Here is an 18,773-nt window from a genome sequence, read left to right as displayed (position 1 = left end):
AGAAAGACGAAGACGAAAAGGAGAAGCATGAAAGGGAAGAAAGAAAAATGCCAGAAAACTAAACATCACCTGAGGATGCAGGAATCCTTTTGAAAATTCCTGGACGTTTCGATTGCAGTGCAAAAAATACAGGAGAGTAGCTTGCTTGTGATTCTATGGACCCTGAATTCCAAATTCTCAATGACGATGAAAAAATCCTTCACAGAGAGAGAGAGAGAGAGAGAGAGAGAGAGAGAGAGAGAGAGAGAGACAGAGAGAGAAGAGACTAATGGCCAGGAGGATGACATTATCAGTGATCCAGATACGGGACCGTCAGTTGGTGAGGCGTTTGCGTGTCTCGACACTGTGCCAACACGGATGGAGCGGTGGCCTGTGACCTTATGCAGCTGCTCACCGTCAAGTTGATGTGAGACTTGGCTGCACGAAAACCATTAAAGACAGCAAAACAACTGACTGACTGTTATGTTCAAGAAGTAACACAGTATGTAAGCACAGTACTTGCAAAATCTAAACAAAATTGTTATGTAGTTATAAAATTAATATTGCTGTAGTATGTATACAAAAATTTGGATTTATTTAAAGGAATGACGTGTTTATAGTATTTGTTCAATTATCCTGATATTTGGTTACTACAAGTCGTCATGGCAGTTAGAGTTCTACAGATAATGTTTTGGCTTTTCAGTTTATTTGCAACAGGGGATGAAACGCCGGAATCAACATCTACATAAATTGGTAATTCTGCCGGATATAATCATTAATGACTGGTCAGAGAGTATTAGCATCATGTCTATAAACTTTATCCTGATTAAGGACAAAAAGCGAACAGCGCGCATGACTACGCAACAGGAAATATGTGTGAGAGGACATATAAAAGCTTTGAATATGAAATTGGAATTTTATAATTTCAATACGTGACCCAACAATTCACTCTGTAAAATTACTACTACAAAAGTTATAGAGCGCATTTTATTCTAGTATGTACACAGCTCTGAAGAACTGAACGTAAAGGTAGTTCCGATGTTTTGTACGTACTAGAACTTTGCCAGAAATTTTTCTGCTACAGCTTATACTCTCCAGATAAACAGCCCTACTTTAGCGGCTAAAATTTAGACGTCTGATGAAGAGCACAAACGAATGCGTTTACAATGTGAGTACGAAAAAATCGTAAACCCTTAAAAATACCATGTTTACGTGCCAGGTAACTGCAGAAGACGTAAATCGATCTTCGGAATCCTATTTTCGTTGTCCTATTCACAGATAAGGCCAGATTTAATTTTATTAGCCGGATCAAATATCATTATTACGAGCGCTTGTTGGTTTACACGAATTGTGTCTGTTTATTAGCCGTTCTGAGTACATCATCACGATGAGCTTTGCAGTGAAATCTTCAGAAGTTGGAGAGAAAAATAATTCCAGAAATGATGTATGAAATCTTATCCTCGACAGTCAACACGTGCGGAACTGTTTTATTACATCCACATAGATCACGTACTTTTTGGAGGAAGTGTGAAGAGGTAACTTTTCGAACATTATTATACTCCAATGTTTTGGAGACTTGGGACGTCTGGACAACTTCTTAACTTGTATAGGTGTAAACCTGTGTATAGAAATAGCGAATGTTTTGTCGCAAACCACAAAATTTCTTTACTACTAAAAGCAAGAATGAATATGTTGTTGTTGTAGCCCTCAGTCCAGAGGCTGCTTTGATGCAGCTCTCCACGCCGCTCTATCCTGCGCAAAACTCATCTCCATACTACTGCAACCTACATCCTTCTGAATCTGCTTAGCGTATTCATCTGTTTGTCTCCCTCTACGATTTTTACCCTCCACGCTATCCTCCGGTACTAAATTGGTGATCCTTTGATACCTCAGAACATGTCCTACCAACCGCTCCCTTCTTCTAGTCAAATTGTGCCACAAACTCCTCTTCTCCCCAGTTCAGTACCTCCTCTTTAGATACGTGATCTACCCATCTAATCTTCAGCATTCTTCCGACGGTCATCCATCCAAGTGGATGGCCTGACAGCGCTTCACGTCGGTGATCTAACGGGAACCGGTGTTACCGCTGCCGCAAGGCAGTTGGCTGTTATATAAATTACTCGGTCTTATTGTACACTCTAAAATAAGAGTTGGCTTGAGGGTCCTGCCCTTAATAATCCAAACGTTCTCAATTGGGTGCAGCTGCGTTGATCTCGCTGGCCAAAGTAGGGTACGGCATGCTCGAAGACAAGCAGCAGAAACTCGATCAATCACTTCCAAGCTAAATAACTGCCCAGATAAGAGCCAGAGATGGACTAGTGCTATATTGACTTAACCTGCGAAGCTCTTTCCCTTGAATAAATCTTCCAGTTTTTCTGAAACTATAATATTTGTTTGTCTGTACATGTATAACACATCCATCAATTACCGTCCAATTTGGATAATTTCCTCTTGTTGTGTTTTTTGTCTTATAATGTGTTTATGTTCTTGTCTTTCAATTGAACCAAACATCTAACACGCAGCAACGTAAAACACGCTCTTCTGGGTGAGCACATCCTTCTTCCAACACTTTCAATTACGCGGAGGAATTGTTGTTTCGAACGAAGTTTTTCTTCTGGTCTCCACAGTACTTTATTCTCTCACTCAGCTGTTGTTTTCGTTCCTGGGTGGAAATTACTAAGCGTTTCCTCTCTTTCAAGCTTTATTCTGGTTCTGAATTTTTCTCTGTTCTGAATTTCTTCCCCAATTTTGTTCATCTCTTGTCTTTTTCGATCTATTGGAGACAGTTATTTTTGCTCCTTTTTGTTACTGAAATACTGGAAGAATATTCTAGTTAATCTATTGTCATTCATTCGTTTCACATGTGCAAAAAAACTGATCCACATTCTCCAGAGTGTAGAGTTTTTTGTTGCTCTTTAATTTGTAGTTGCCTATTTCGGTTTCATCTATAGTAGAGCCAAGAATTTTTCGAAGGATTCTCCTATCTTATTTGTCCATTTTTTTTTTCTGTTGCTGTTACTTTAAACGTTGGATTCCACTCTGCTGCGTAGAGAGATTGTAGATTAATAACTGTTGCACTGTCTCTCATGTTCACGTAAATGGAAACTGATTATTTTATTGTAGGTGTCCTTGGAGAATTGCTATGCCGTTTTTCCGGCCGAAGTGGCCGAGCGGTTAAAGGCGCTACAGTCTGGAACCGCACGACCGCTACGGTCGCAGGTTCGAATCCTACCTCGGGCATGGATGTGTGTGATGTCCTTAGGTTAGTTAGGTTTAAGTAGTTCTAAGTTCTAGGGGACTTATGACCACAGCAGTTGAGTCCCATAGTGCTCAGAGCCATTTGAACCATTTTTTGCTATGCCGTTTTGATCTTCTGGGATGTGACGTTGTTTGCTACTTTCGTCAGTCCACTGATTTGAATTATTTCTCTGAGGTATTTCAGTATTTCCAAAACCTGTTTCCAGCAATTTGCGGCCACTTACGATATTTGTCATTTATTCAGTTTTGGTTGTCGAGATTTGTACTCCGGCTTTCTCTGATGTACTTACAGGGAGGTTTCTTTGGGTGATAGCTAATTCTATATCTTTGGCAAGAACTGCAGTGTCAACCACGGAGGTCAGACAGTTGATTTTGATTCCTTCGTGTTTCGTGCCTAGACTGATTTGTTGATTTATTAATTTAATGATTTATTTCAAATGTAATCAGGTGCTGCTATATAATTACAAAATTATAACAGTTCCCGACTAACAATTTTCGTATACGTGGTACAGAGTCTTCAATACAAAACAACAGTTTGTAACGTATGTGAGGAAACAGTCTAATAGAAAAGGAAGAAGAAAAATTGGTGTTAATTAGAACGTAGTGGTGTTATAGATTGGTTTTATTAATATTTGAGATCACTTTACAATTGTCGCTTCCAAGAGAAGTGCTGTATAACGTTCAAAATAGCTGAGGGGAAAGTTAAGATTTCATCATGGCTATGTATGTTGTTGATAACAGTTCCAATGAGTTTCTGTGCATTGAAGAATGTGATTTCATGTTGTAATGTATATGTGTCCCTAACAGAATGAATTAGATTCGTTCGTTCTGTCAGGGTTCTTTAATTAGTTCTTCCATGCTCTTTCATACAGTGCAGCATGGGGAGAGGCAGAAGGTAACTACAAACTAATTAATGAATCACTCATGTACTAAGATTAGATTCCACAAACAGCATTTTAATATCGAAAAGACGACAAGAACAAAAATGTGTGCACTCATAAAATAACCGACGCAGGTACACTAGAGTGTATGAATAAAACAACAGAGGCTACAAATAACAGAATTCTTTGCAAGTCACAGTTATTAAATACCACGCGGTATTCGACAGTCAAAGTGCGTAAGTATGATGAGAATGACATGGAGAGGGGACAGCTATTTACGCAGTGGCGGGGGGAGAGGTGGGTGTTGGATGGAGGAGGAGAAAGAAAATGAGCTAAATCCGATTTGTCCATCACAGTTTCTACGGGGATTGCTTATAGCGTGACGCCTGAGGGCCTCTTTTCCCACCAGTGTGTGTCGAGCTGAACGCTGTTCTGGCTTTCATCACCGGACTGGTCATAATTCGATGTATTTGTATGTCAACTCGGTTTTATTAGCTCAGTCAGTTACCTAGCAACAATATTACTTGAACTAGGTACTCCCGATCTCCAAGGTTGACCTGAAAAGCAGTCTACTTCTACATCTACATGGATACTCTGCAAATAACATTTAAGTGCCTGGTAGAGGGTTCATCGAACCACCTTCACAATTCTCTATTATTCCAATCCAAGAATGAACACTTATATCTTTCCATATGAGCTCTGATTTCCTTTATTTTATCGTGGTGATCGTTCCTCCCTATGTAGGTCGGTGTCAACAAAATATTTTCGCATTCGGAAGAGAAAGTTGTTGATTGGAATTTCGTCAGAAGATTCCGTCGCAACGAAAAACGCCTTTCTCTTAATGATGTCCAGCCCAAATCCTGTATTATTTTTGTGACACTCTCTCCCATATTTCGCGATAATACAAAACGTGCTGCCTTTCTTTGAACTTTCTCGATGCACTCCGTCAGTCCTATTTGGTAAGGATCCCAGCAGCAGCAGTTTTCTAAAAGAGGACGGACAAGCGTAGTGCAGTCAGTCTCTTAGTAGGTCTGTTACATTTTCTAAGTATCCTGCTGATAAAACGCAGTCTTTGGTTAGCCTTCCCCACAACATTTTCTGTGTGTTCCTTCCAATTTCAGTTGCTCGTAATTATAATACCTAGTTATTTAGTTGAATTTACGGCTTTTAGATTAGACTGATTTATCGTGTAACCGAAGTTTAACGAGTTCCTTTTAGCACTCATGTGGATGACCTCACACTTTTCGTTATTTAGGGTCAACTGTCACTTTTCGCACCATTCACATATCTTTTCTAAATCGTTTTGCAGTTTGTTTTGATCTTCTGACGACTTTATTAGTCGATAAACGACAGAGTCATCTGCAAACAACCGAAGATGACTGCTCAGATTATCTCTGAAATCGTTTATATAGATAAGGAACAGCAAAGGGCCTATAACACTACCTTAGGGAAGGCCAGAAATCACTTCTGTTTTACTCGATGACTTTCCGTCAGTTACTACAGACTGTGACCTCTCTGACAGGAAATCACAAATCCAGTCACATAACTGAGACGATATTCCATAAGCACGCAATTTTACTACGAGCCGCTTGTGTGATATAGTGTCAAAAGCCTTCCGCAAATCGAGAAATGCGGAATCGATCTGGAATCCCTTGACAATAACACTCAACACTTCGCGTGAATAAAGAGCTAGTTGTGTTTCACAGTAACGATGTTTTCTAAACCCATGTTGACTGTGTGTCAATAGATCGTTTTCTTCAATGTAATTCATAATGTTCGGACACAATATATGTTACAAAATCCCGCTGCATACCGGCGTTAACGATATAGGCCTGTAATTTAGTGGAAAGAAGGAAAACGAGGGTTTAACGTCCCATTGGCATCGAGATATTAGAGACGGAGTATAAACTCGGAATGTTTTAAGGTTGGAAGCCGGCCGCGGTGGTCTAGCGGTTCTAGGCGCGCAGTCCGGAACCGCGCGACTGCTACGGTCGCAGGTTCGACTCCTGCCTCGGGCATGGATGTGTGTGATGTCCTTAGGTTAGTTAGGTTTAAGTATTTCTAAGTTCTAGGGGACTGATGACCACAGTAGTTTAGTCCCATAGTGCTCAGAGCCATTTGAACCATTTTTTTAAGGTTGGAAAATGAAATCGACCGTGCCCTTTTAAAGGTACCACTCTAGCAGCTGCCTGAAGTGATTTAGGGGACTCACGGAGAACCTAAATCTGGGTGGCCGGGAGCGGATTTGAACTAGAGTCCTTCCGAATGCGAGTCCACTATGCTAACTATTGCGCCATCTCGCACAGCACTGCCGCTGAAGACACGACTGTGGAGGCGCCGTGGTCCCAACTGTGCACTTACTAAGTTTCGGACAGACCAGCTGGACCTCCTCAGGTATTACGGCTACGTCCACGTGTCTTCTCTATATCTATATCTATATCTGTATCTTATCTGTATTCTGCAAACCGCCTTTGGTGTATGGCGGAAGGTACTACCACCACATTCCACCTTTCCTTTTACTGTCGTGAATGATTGTTGACAAGCCTACGTGTAAGCTCGAATATCTCTAAAGTAGCTATCGGTTCTCGGACTGCCCATCCTGAATCCGCGTATGAGGGATCGTCATTTCTTTTCCGGTTGCTTGAGACTCCGGACACTTTGAAAAATGAGTTCTTGTGTCCCATATCCTAAGAAATGAGTTTATGTGGTACTCGAATGATGCGAAGAGAAAGGCATTTCTTTCTCTTGAAACTGCATAGTTATTAATATTCTCTCACTTTATATGTGCTGCTGAAACAGATCAGCTGTGAGCAACGTGAAGGTAGGATAGAGTAAGTGATCGAGGATTAAGCTAGGTAAATGTAAGGATTTATTGAGAGTTCCAGTGTAACAAATTAAGTACTTCGTCAGCATAATAATACCCAGAGGCGATCTAATTTTGCATAATGCACTGTGACGTGGTGACCACAGTTCAAATGTCGAATTGCTGTGTGTGCTGCGGTTGCACATCAGAAAATAACGAGCAAGATGTTAGTGTTGGCAGCAGTAAAACCACTAACAGACAACAAACTGCTCAACAGTGGAAAAGGATCCGGGCCAGATGAGTTACCTGTGAGGTTCTACAGACATAATGCCAGAGAACTTGCCTTCCTTCTAATAGCAGTTTATCGCAAATCGCTGGAACGCCGACGGGCGTCTATCAATGAAAATGAAGCGCAGGCCATTTCTATCTTCAAGAAAGGTCGTCGGACAGAAACGCATAGCCCTATATCGCTGAAGTCACTCTTTTGTAGAATTATTTAAAACGTTTTATGCTCAAGCATTCGGTTCTTTTGCCGGCTGGGGTGGCCGAGCGGTTCTAGGCGCTACAGTCTGGAACCGCGCGATCGCTACAGTCGCAGTTTCGAATCCTGCCTCAGGCATGGATGTGTGTGATATCCTTAGGTTAGTTAGGTTTAAGTAGTTCTAAGTTCTAGGGGACTGATGACCTTAAAAGTTAAGTCCCATAGTGCTCAGAGCCATTTGAACCATTTGAACTATTCGGTTCTTTCAGAGAACGAAAATCCCTACATATTATAAAAACGGATATATATATATCTGTGTGTGTGTGTGTGTGTGTGTGTGTGTGTGTGTGTGTGTGTGTGTGTGTATTTTCCACATCTACTCCTAAACCACTGGAAAGCTTTTAACAATTTGGTGCATATATCACTTGCTGTCCGGGAAGAACCGCTGTGGAGGTAAGAAGCATTTTACCTATCAAAGGTGTTGGGATAGGGATGAAAAAGCAGTATAGCCCACGAGCCGTGAATTCCCTTACTTTGGTCATCCAGTATTTAAGAATGAGAGCACTTAGAGACTTGCAACAAACTTTACGCATAATTTTAAACCTTTTCTAAACTTTTTCTCGCCGACACCCTCCCGAGTGTCTCTCACTTAAGTTGGCGTAACTTCTGTGCGATATGGGAACGTGCGTAATCATAAAGCATCCCTTGTGCACAACGGCTGTTTTCGACAGACATGCTGCTCCATACATTTTCTTCATTCTCCGCTGGGTATCTACCGGTGTCTGCCCTTCGGCAGCCAAAAAAAGAATAACATCACGTTTGTCCTGATTGGTCGCGTTTGGTAAAAACGAAGTCATAGTCCACGTTGCCGCATTCACCGCACACAGATTGAAAGACACAAATGCCATACTAATCCCTTGCATACACGTCTGTGCTTATATATCGACATCGGAGTCGCACTGAGTTTCATATATGCTGCAGCAACACCCTCAAACGGTAAATTTTTATCGCTCATTAGAGATGAGTAGCATACCACATTGTGAGTGAAACAATTATTTCCGTAACCTAAATGTGGCTGGTACACGAAACATTCATTGGTTTTTTTCCTCAAGTAGAAGGACAGCGAGAATTTAATTTATTTCTTGGCATGAAAAGAAATCGCTGCGTGAGAACGTAGATGTTGTCACTACAGGAGACAGAGTCACAACTCCGTCAACGAAAAATCGTAGATATGTACTATACCTGGGAGTTTTCAGAGATATTTAAGACGATCATTTCGCAGGATCTACTATTAAGTTGCAGGAAGTATTGCACGGAGTCTCGAACATGTATTTCTGGTGCGTCACCTCATCAAGACCAAACTAGAATTGTACTTACCTTTGGTTACGTAAACATGATGAGAATATTTTGACTACAGCTACAGACAACTACTTCGCTTCGATCGAGATTCGGAAAGACAGACTCAATACTTTCTCATATTCTGTCCACCTACATCCGGTGTTATACATATTGTGGCACATTTCTGTCGTCTCGACAAGTTAATAAACCAGATAAATGACTGTCATTTTTGGAAGGCCCTTCGCAACATTCTTTGGTAAAAGCTTTTTATTGTAATTTTTAACTCTCCAGGAGTGGTGTCATCATATTACTAAGGAGGCGAATATTTGGCATTTGGTGTTGACACAGGAAGCCAACAATATTCCCATTCTTTTCTATAAACCCCTTTCTCGTGGAGAAGTGGCAATTTAGTTGCGATCTATCATTGTAAACTATGCTAGTACAATAAATTTACAGTTCACGTGGTCAACATGAAGGAAATTGTAGATTTAAACAGTTGATGGCTCAATTTCTACAAGAACGGTTGATTCTCAGCAGAACTCGGTGAAGGGAACTGGAACGTCAATCAAAGATACTATACAGCCAGCAGAATCTCTGAGAAGGGAACTGGAACATCAATCAAAGATAGCATTCACTACAGTTGATTCATCATAATTCAGATATATCTCAAACACTCCAGATGTGGGGGACCACCTTTGACTGCATCGGTGGATTTGTGAAGCACACATTCGACCTATGCTTGCCCCGAACAAAACGTGTGACGGTCCTTGGTGTCTAGAGTACAGCGAAAGTGTTGCAACCAAACGTGATAAAATAGCATACAGGAAGTACGTTATGAAATACATCCTGTGCCAATATGTAAAGTATTGTAATGATATACTACCAGTTCCTGAAGGAGTAGTGTTCAAAATGGTTCAAATGGCTCTCAGCACTATGGGACTTAACATCTGAGGTCATCAGTCCCCTAGACTTAGAACTACTTAAACCTAACTAACCTAAGGACAGCACACACATCCATGCCCGAGGCGGGATTCGAACCTGCGACCGTAGCAGCAGCGCGGTTCCGGACTGAAGCGCCTAGAACCACTCGGCCACAGCGGTCGGCAGGAATAGTGTCATGGACTAAAGCATTACCAGACGCATCGACCATCACAGCTTTAGTAGTATATGCTAGTTGTGTACTCAGCGCAATCTAGACGCACACTAAATGTTCATCTAGCATTCAAATACGTATATCTGTTTTTAAAAAGATAAATCCTTCAATATTGGGTGCATAAAAGAATATTACTGAAGTAATAGCTAAAAGGCCTTTATTTCACAGAACTCTGAAGCTCATAGCTTCCTTCCTACTGAATGTAAAAAAAAAAAAAAATCTGTGATGTTCATTGCTGACATGTAAGAAATAGTTTTTCTGGGACCAGCAGTTTCATTTAAAAGTATTTTTTTTTCGTTTTTTCTCAAAACCATCCAGTGTGGATATCAGGTCTTTCAGAAATAACCGAATCAGTTCTACGAGGCACAGATATAACATCATCGGCTTTAAGAGATCTCTAGCACTTCGAGAGAAAGCTTGCATTACTTACTTTCCTTTGAAATTATTTGAATTATCAGGTATTTTCAAAAAGAGGGACCTTAAATATGACATCACTTCGTGCATTAGTATTTAACTTACCTGATTTACGTAGGGAACCAACCGCAAATCATATACCATGAAGCCGTCTACACCATGTTGAATCTCCTGCAGTTTCGCTTGACAAACTTTGTCCACTATGAGCTTCTCTTTGCTGTAAAATATAAAATGTAAGTCAGCAGACACGGCCTTACCAATGACGTAATAGAATTTGTGGCGCTTTATGGCTGGAGAATTACACAGAATTGGTCACAAGAATGTTCCGGGTGATTGTTTTCAAATAACAGAGTTACAATAGAGTTGTAAAAATATGATGTTCAATGACAAGCATAAACTGCGAGTAGTGTGGTTAACTTTTATTGATACTAAATCTATTGGACGCCTGTCTGATGTTGCAAGGGCATATAGGAAAACTCGCTGATTACGGGCCCAATCAAATTTAATAAACAAAGTGTACTTTAGGGATACTGCATTTGACGATGGAATGGGAAATCTAAGTTTTCTTATTTTCATCGGCGGGCTGAGAGAAGTAAGAAGTTTTGCTAGGGAGTGGTAAGCTCCTTATTGAGAGACTACCCAGGGCTTCATGCTGAGCTGAATGTTCATCAGTGACAGTGAAGACCACAAAATAAGACGAGCTCTGACTGTCAAAATTTAACACGATGACTCATCAATAACTAAGGAACAAGCGTTCGAAATAAATTTTTATTGGCTGTACTAAACAGTGTAGCTAATATGAAGCAATAAAAATGGTCATCATCTCCCTGACTCTGATATTAGGCAGACTAAATAATGTTCACAAGCGTAGGAATTACGACAAATCAAGGATCAAGTGAGGCAAGAGGAGACCTGTGATGATGTTGTAATAGACAAATTCAGAAGAAGCCGTGGCAATGTAAAGCAAAAACTTCTGAAAATTTTGCAGTTATCAATTTGAAAATGATTTCAAAAGTAACTGAAATCGAATAGGCCTGTGAGTACAAACATTTTATGAACGGCACATTAATTGAATAATACTGAAAATACATTCGCCACAATTACATAGTGCAAGTACAATAGCTTTTTAGCAGTATTATTACAAGTTTCTTTATGATGTTTCATTAACGGAAAAATCCGCTGTCATTTTAAAATACAATCATTATTTGGACGAAGGTATAGACAAGTTTCCAGCGTGGCTTAAAGATTGGCAGCTTGCTTCAGATAATCGTAAATTTAAATTTTTACTCCTCACAAAACGCAAAAACCTATTGCGCTATGATAAAAACATCGATAAATCACATCCGGAATCAGTCAGTTCATATATTTACCTGTACACAGCAATTTGTAGGGTATGAAATGGAATGATCACTTAAGTTCAAGCCGGCCGCGGTGGCCGTGCGGTTCTCGGCGCTGCAGTCCGGAACCACGGGACTGCTGCAGTCGCAGGTTCGAATCCTGCCTCGGGAATGGATGTGTGTGATGTCCTTAGGTTAGTTAGGTTTAATTAGTTCTAAGTTCTAGGGGACTGATGACCTAAGATGTTAAGTCCCATAGTGCTCAGAGCCACTTAAGTTCAGTTGTGAATAAATCTGGTGGCAAACCTCAGTTCATTGGTGGCATACTGCCAAAGTATACTAAGTCTACAAAGAAGGCTACTCACAAAACACTCCTGCACCCCATTTTAGAATATTGCTTAAGTGTGTGAGACTCATATAGAACAGGAGTAACAGGAGATACTGAACGCATACAGAGAAGAGAAGCACAAATGGTGGCAGGTTTGTTTAGTACAAGAGAGGGTGTCCCTGAGATGCTGAAGAACCTGAACTGTTACTCCTGAAGGAAGACGCCAACTATCCTGCGAAAGTCTATGTAAGTGTTGCGGGAACCAGTATTAAGTGAGCATTCCAAGAGTGTCCTATAGCCTCCTACGCAATACTGCTCCCATAGGGAACACAAGGACAAGATTAGACCAATTGCTGTGCACACAGAGTCATTTAAGCGCTCATTCTTCCCGCGCTACAAAGTCGAATCTAATGGGGAGATGTTCTTGTAAGTAGTATAATGGGAAGTACACTCAACCAACACATCACAGTGGATTTTTTTACGTAACAGACCAGTTTCGGAGATTTACTTCACTGCTCGGTATCACAATTCTTAATCCATCTAGGATAAGTAATCACCCAGATTTCAACTAATGGAATAATTGTAATGTACACTGTGCTGACAAAAGACTTGGGATACCTACTAATAACTTGTCGACCTTCTTTTGCCCGCCGTAGTGCAGCAATTCAATGTGGCATGGACTCAGCACGTCGTTGAAAGCCCCCTACAAAAATACTGAGTCATGCTGCCTCATAGCCATCCATAATAGAGAAACTGTCACCGGTGCAGGAACTGACCTCTCGGTTATGTCCCAAAAGTGTTCGACGGGATTCAGACCACTCACGAACGAGAGTGCCTCGGTGACATGGCGCGTTATCACCAATAAAAATTCCATCATTGTTTGGGAACATGAAGTTCTTGAATGGCTGAAAATGGTCTCCAAGTATCCAAATATAATCATTTCCAGTCAATGATTGCTTCCGTTGGACCAGAGGACCCAGTCCATTCCACGTAAAGACAGCCCACACTGTTATGGAGCCGCCATCAGATTGCCCAGTGTCTTGTTGACATCTTGGGTCCATTGCTTCGTGAGGTCTGCACTAGATTCAAACCCTACTATCAGCTCTTACCAACTGAAATCGGGACTCTTCTGACCAGGCCACGGTTTCCCAGTCATCTAGGGTCCAACCGATATGGTCACGGGCCCAGGAGAGGCGCTGCAGGCGATGTCGTGCTGTTAGCAAAGGCACTCGCGTTGGTCGTCTGCTGCCATAGCCCTTTAACGCTAAGTTCCGAAGCACTTTCCTAATGTACACGTTCGTCGCACGTCCCACATTGATTTTTCCGCTTATTTCAGGCAGTGTTTCTTGTCTGCTAGCACTGACAACTGTGTAAACGCCGCTGCTCTCGGTCGTTAAGTGCAGACCGTCGGCCACTGCGTTGTCCGTGATGAGATGTAACACCTGAAATTTGGCATTCTTTGCACACTTTTGATATGTGGATCTCGGAATATAGAATATCCTAAATATTCCCGAAGTGAAATGACCCATGCGTCTATTTCCAACTACCATTCCGCGTTCAAAGTCTGAATTCCCGTCGTGCGGCCATAACCGAGTCGGAAACCATTTCACACGAACCACCTGAGTACAAGGGACAGCTGCCCCAATGCACTGGCCTTTTATACCTTGTGTATGCGATACTACCGCCATCTGTATATGTGCATATCGCTATCCCATGACTTTTGTCACTTCAGTGTAAATACAATGTTCGCACCAGCATCCCTGCCTTGTGAACGATATGAAATGTGTATGACCTTGAAACAGCAATTCACCAAAACTATAGAACTCGGTTAATTCGTAGGAAAGTCTGAAATGAACGTATTCTATTCTAATTATTGAAGAATGACACCGTATAATGCCGTGTTACTTAATTTGCATCCGTTGGTCCAAATGCCTGAAATACCATGTGATTTGGTAGAGTCAATGTGTGAAAAAATGTACATAATGTAAGTCTTTATTTCTTAATGTAATGAACTCATTCCCATAATAAAGCAGTCTGGAAGACGTAAACAAACTGATAAGTGGAACCTCTATGCGAAAGAACTACTGTGCATATTAATGAAAGCCGTATACTTGCGAGGAACAACGAGTAACTTTCATCTTCATGTAATTAAGGAAACTAGTAAGTTGATTGTTTGTATTACATATTTCAAACAGATTCTCATAATAACTTTGTAATTTTGATGAATTGTATGTCTAAAACTAAAGAGTATTTGTAACTGTAAAATGCGCGTGTCAGTTCAATTGGATGTAATAATTTTAATCAGAAGTTTCGAAAATCTGTAATAAAACGGAAACATTGTTTGAGATGTTATAAAAGAACGGTATTCGGCTCGGTGGGGCACATTATTGGTCAGTGGTCTTGTGACACACCACCTAAGTCACTGTGTGCAATAAATCTACCATAGGAAGTATACGGGCGTAACTTTCTCTTATTCACAAACTGGAAATCTTTGGTAAGGTCTTATGGGACCAAACTGCTGAGGTCATCGGTTCCTAACCCTACACACTATTTAATCTAACGTAAACTAACTTACGCTAAGGACGACGCACACTCCCATGCCCGAGGGAGGACTCGAACCTCCGACGGGGTGAGCCGCAATGACAGTGGCAGGACGCCTCTACCGCGCGGCTACACCATGCGGCTGTTATTTCACATTACACGCTGTTTGAACCTAAAATGTGAATTCAGTTGTCTCAAGAATTTCAGGACAACGAGCAGATCTCAAGATAAGTAGCCTGGGTTATTGTTTTACACCACCCATACAGACGTTTATATTTCATCGAGCTTCTAACTGCAATAACTTTAAGTAAAATTAATTTCATTTTAAAGAAGAAAACATTACGTCGCAATGTTGTTGAAATAGTAGGGAAAGGATTAGGTTGTAACAGTATCCGATTGTATACGTAGGTGTATATATAGGAAGACAACCTTCACAATGTCAAGCACGTATTTTTGTGTTGGGAGGAGAGCCATAATTGTTTTCCAATGCCTTGGTATTATGATCCAGTTTCCTTATGTTAGTTATCTGTATCTTACGGGCAAATTTATTCGAAAGCAAGTGCAAATATTCTTTTTTTAAATAGGAACTCCCATTTTTTAAGGAAGCATACATATATTATTTAGAAAATTTGGCAGTTTGGTCGCTCACTTTGTTATTATCCGATCATGTTTCAGGCCATCATTTACTTCTATGGATGATATTTCAGCTGGGCATCTGCAGTAACTTCACTAATCTTTAGCACGCTTTATGCATTTAATGCATGCCTTACGGTCGTAACAAGAGCAGGGTCCTCATTAGTCGGTGACACGGGCAGCGTCACCGTGTGATGGTGAAACTGCGAAAGTCAACTGCCCGAGGGGTTACCGTTCTGTGGGTCCTTGGACATATTGTGTTCCCTAGGCTGTGAGCTGGTGGTGGAAATGAAGGAAGCACAGGGACTAGTGACAGTAGACTTGATGGGTTACAAAAAAGGAATGCAGTGTCGCTGTTCACTGGAATACTCTTCTGCCCTGCGTACCACTCCACTAAAGAGTTTTGTCAGTCCTAGGCTACGAACTTAAGCTCACCTCAAATCGAATTATCATGAGTATTCTGGATGTCTTAGACCAAACATTGACAACACGTGGAAGGAAAGCTATGAGTTTTGCTGGGGTATTATCTTATCCTGTGCCGGAGTTTTGGCTTGGAGGGATAGTGTCCTGTTAATCTGCCGGATGGAATATCCATTAATTCTGTTTTCAGGTGCACGAGGTACTCACACAAACTATCCGAATGGGAAACAATGCATGCTATATGCACAAGTGTTTGTAAAAGATGATGCCAGTTTAAAGACAAGAATCAAAGTGGGGGCTTTTCATAAACCGATAATAATAATAATAATAATAATAATAATAATAATTAGTTATAATTATTCTAGATCCTAAATGAATCAAAATACTAAATTATGTTTTTAATTACGCTAGAAACTGTTGTGCTATTGGAAATGTAGCCTCGTAAACAGTTACTGATAGTTGACAGTGTAGGCCTTTCGAGATCTTCCTACCCAGAAAAATACGACGCAGTCACCAGGAATAGAACTTCAGACCTTCACCTCAGTAGCCAGCAAAGCTAATCATTAAATCACAGGACAGTTACCTGACTGACGACACGCCTGTGTTTACTCTGCGTGCTTTTCTTGCATGTTTCATTCGTTATCAATGAGGACGTGGAGGGCTGTTGAAGGACTTCGATCTTTTCATCCATATCGCAAATAGCAACGAGGTGGAACGATTTTTAATTTACTTCTGGAAAACGGTTTCCCATCGTTACAGACGAAATTAAACCCTTTCGGCTCGAATGTCGGACCTCGTCTGACACATAGATTTTCTTCTTTTTCTCCAATCCGAAACACTATCTCTATTGCAGTTTTTCGCTAGGTGTGATAATCCATGTTTTAACTTGTACTACCAAATCGGACCAACAGAAAGCACAAGTTGGCTTAAAAAATTTCATTACTTTTTTGCCCTTATTTTTATTCTCATAATTGATAATGTAACGACGTGTGAAAAGGAAAACTATACTTTAACTGTAAAGGAAACTATGGTTTTGATATAAGTTTACAGATTGGATTTAACATTCCAATGAGAATAAATGAAAGAGGGCTGTTCTTTTATCTTCTTCTTGCACTATCAACTTTGTCATTTGGAGCTCGAGCTTAGCGGGTGTGTCTTAGTCGTAACTATATTTGTTCAATAAAAGTTATTTAAATCTATCTGTTGCGCCGGCTTCGTTATTAATTCAAGCCATTACCTTGTCTTTTTATCGTTTATGCTGTTGTCTCCTCAAGTTACAGACAAAAATGGGAGAGATTGGTGGTGGGTTGCTCGGATGCGAACAATCGTACATAATTAGTTATCTTTCGTTAATTATTTTTCAATTAGGTAACGTAATCCACCTAATATATTTATTACGATCACTTCTCGGCTGCATGCAACATTTTGCGATTAAAACGACGCAGGTCTGATCGGTTTTCGTTTCCGAACAGTGACGTCTGCCGTCCTACTCAGTGGCCTAATCCCACGCAGATCTGCAGATAAAAATAAAGAGGGTGGAGTTCAGTGAGGTAACTTATAATTTCAAAGCAGGGAACTTTGCTGTGACTCGCCCGGGGTTCCCTCCACGTCGCGGCTGTTCTGTTATTCTAAATTGCCTCTTCTGTAAACTACTACATTCTTGCTGCCCCTTTGAGCAACGCCTCATCTGGTCCACATGTAGAGACTGGGGGAAACGTTTCAGCCTGCTCTATCTAAGTTTATGCTAAGTGCTTAGATGTATGCAAACAATCGTATCCTTTACGTGTGATTTTTATCTGTTTGAAGATGTCAGGCAGAGGGAGCATCCTTCTGGAAGATACTGAGGCTGAAGGAGAGGAGATCGAGAATAATGATACCTCACTCTTCAGTGGTGTAAGTCCCACTGAGTCTGAAGTTAGTACTGAAAATGACTGTCTCTGTCCAGTCTGTGGGACATGGAAGGTTTATCATGTTGGTGATCTTACCAAGTTCCAGTATTATGACCTACGACAACGATTTGCACTACTTCAGTGGGTTCAGACAACAATGGAACTCGAATATTTTCACCGCTGTTTCACGAACGACCTTACTCGAGAAATTGGGAACACAACAGGTGTGTTTGCATCAGAGGCAACACAGAGTGAGAGTGAGAGAGAGCTTTCTTAAGGCCTACGTCACCTTTTGCCGTTCCTAGTAGGTCACGAATCTTTGCTGGTGGTCGGAAGACTGTGTCAATCTTGTGCCGCCTTAACAGTCTCCCTATTTTTGACGACACGTTGCCAGCAAACGGCAGAAAGGCCAGAGCTTGGTTCCCTTCTTCGGGTTGTTCTTCATCTCGGCTTTTGCTGCACTTCTGTTGTCGGAAGGCCCTTTGGATTTGGCGGTTGCCATACCCATTCTTGCGGAACACGGTCTCCAGGTGTTTGAGAGGTATTTGTAAGTCTTCACTGGTTTCCTTTTAGGATAGTTATTTAATTAGTCTGGTTTTTCCTTATAGATAATCTGATGATGCCTAACCACAGCGAAAAGCGTCGTTTTTAAATAAAAATAACTTTGCAGCCGTGACTGTTTTATTTTCAACATAACACTGTATATTGTTCAGCTTTACGATTCGTTCATGGGGGAGCCGCAGCCTTTTCACATCTTGTTACTGTACTGAGCTATAAACAGTGAGTAGCTTCGTGTGATCGCTTTGGCGTAGAGGTGTACAATACATGTTCCACTTTTAACCTGCCAATGCTTGCCTGTTAGCGAGACAGGCAAACCGCCTCACGTTGTCAGCACAATGGCCAGACTGTATTACTCCCAGCGAAGCCGAGTTGTGCCCAACACTAACAGGCTAAAGGAGTCTTGATTGCATGCCCGTCTTCCCGCGCTGCTATCCTGCTATCCTGCGTTTATTTTGTACGCTTACATTGTAGTGTTATGAGTAGGGTTTGGAAGTCGACGAAATTTCTTTTACCTGAGTATCTCAAGAAGAGTCTCAATGCAATATATATTCATTTTGGGGCACTGTACGCCAGAAAATGGTGGATTTTATTTGTCCTTTTCGGTGTATTACAGACTTATTTACTCATACCGATATGACCGGTTTTTTCTGCAACCTCATCCTCTTTCGGCTAATACTGGCTATTCTCAGTTCGAACCATCGTCAGGTCGCCACTAATACACGTTTTCTGTATCAAGCAGAATCATTTCTGAAAGTCG

General features: G+C 41.1%; 1 protein-coding gene across 2 annotated transcripts in view; it reads right to left on the bottom strand.

Moving 5' to 3' along the window:
• Positions 1-18,773, bottom strand: part of LOC124804743 (malate synthase-like) — a 128,917-nt gene that overhangs the window by 23,192 nt on the left and 86,952 nt on the right. For both annotated transcript variants that reach the window (XM_047265039.1, XM_047265040.1), the window contains one exon: positions 10,413-10,524. In XM_047265039.1, the coding sequence (XP_047120995.1) occupies positions 10,413-10,524 (112 nt within the window). The remainder of the gene's footprint in view (positions 1-10,412; positions 10,525-18,773) is intronic.

Source organism: Schistocerca piceifrons, chromosome 7 (genome assembly GCF_021461385.2).
Source record: "Schistocerca piceifrons isolate TAMUIC-IGC-003096 chromosome 7, iqSchPice1.1, whole genome shotgun sequence".
Taxonomy (NCBI): Eukaryota; Metazoa; Arthropoda; class Insecta; order Orthoptera; family Acrididae; genus Schistocerca; species Schistocerca piceifrons.
This window is presented reverse-complemented; position numbering and strand designations above follow the sequence as displayed.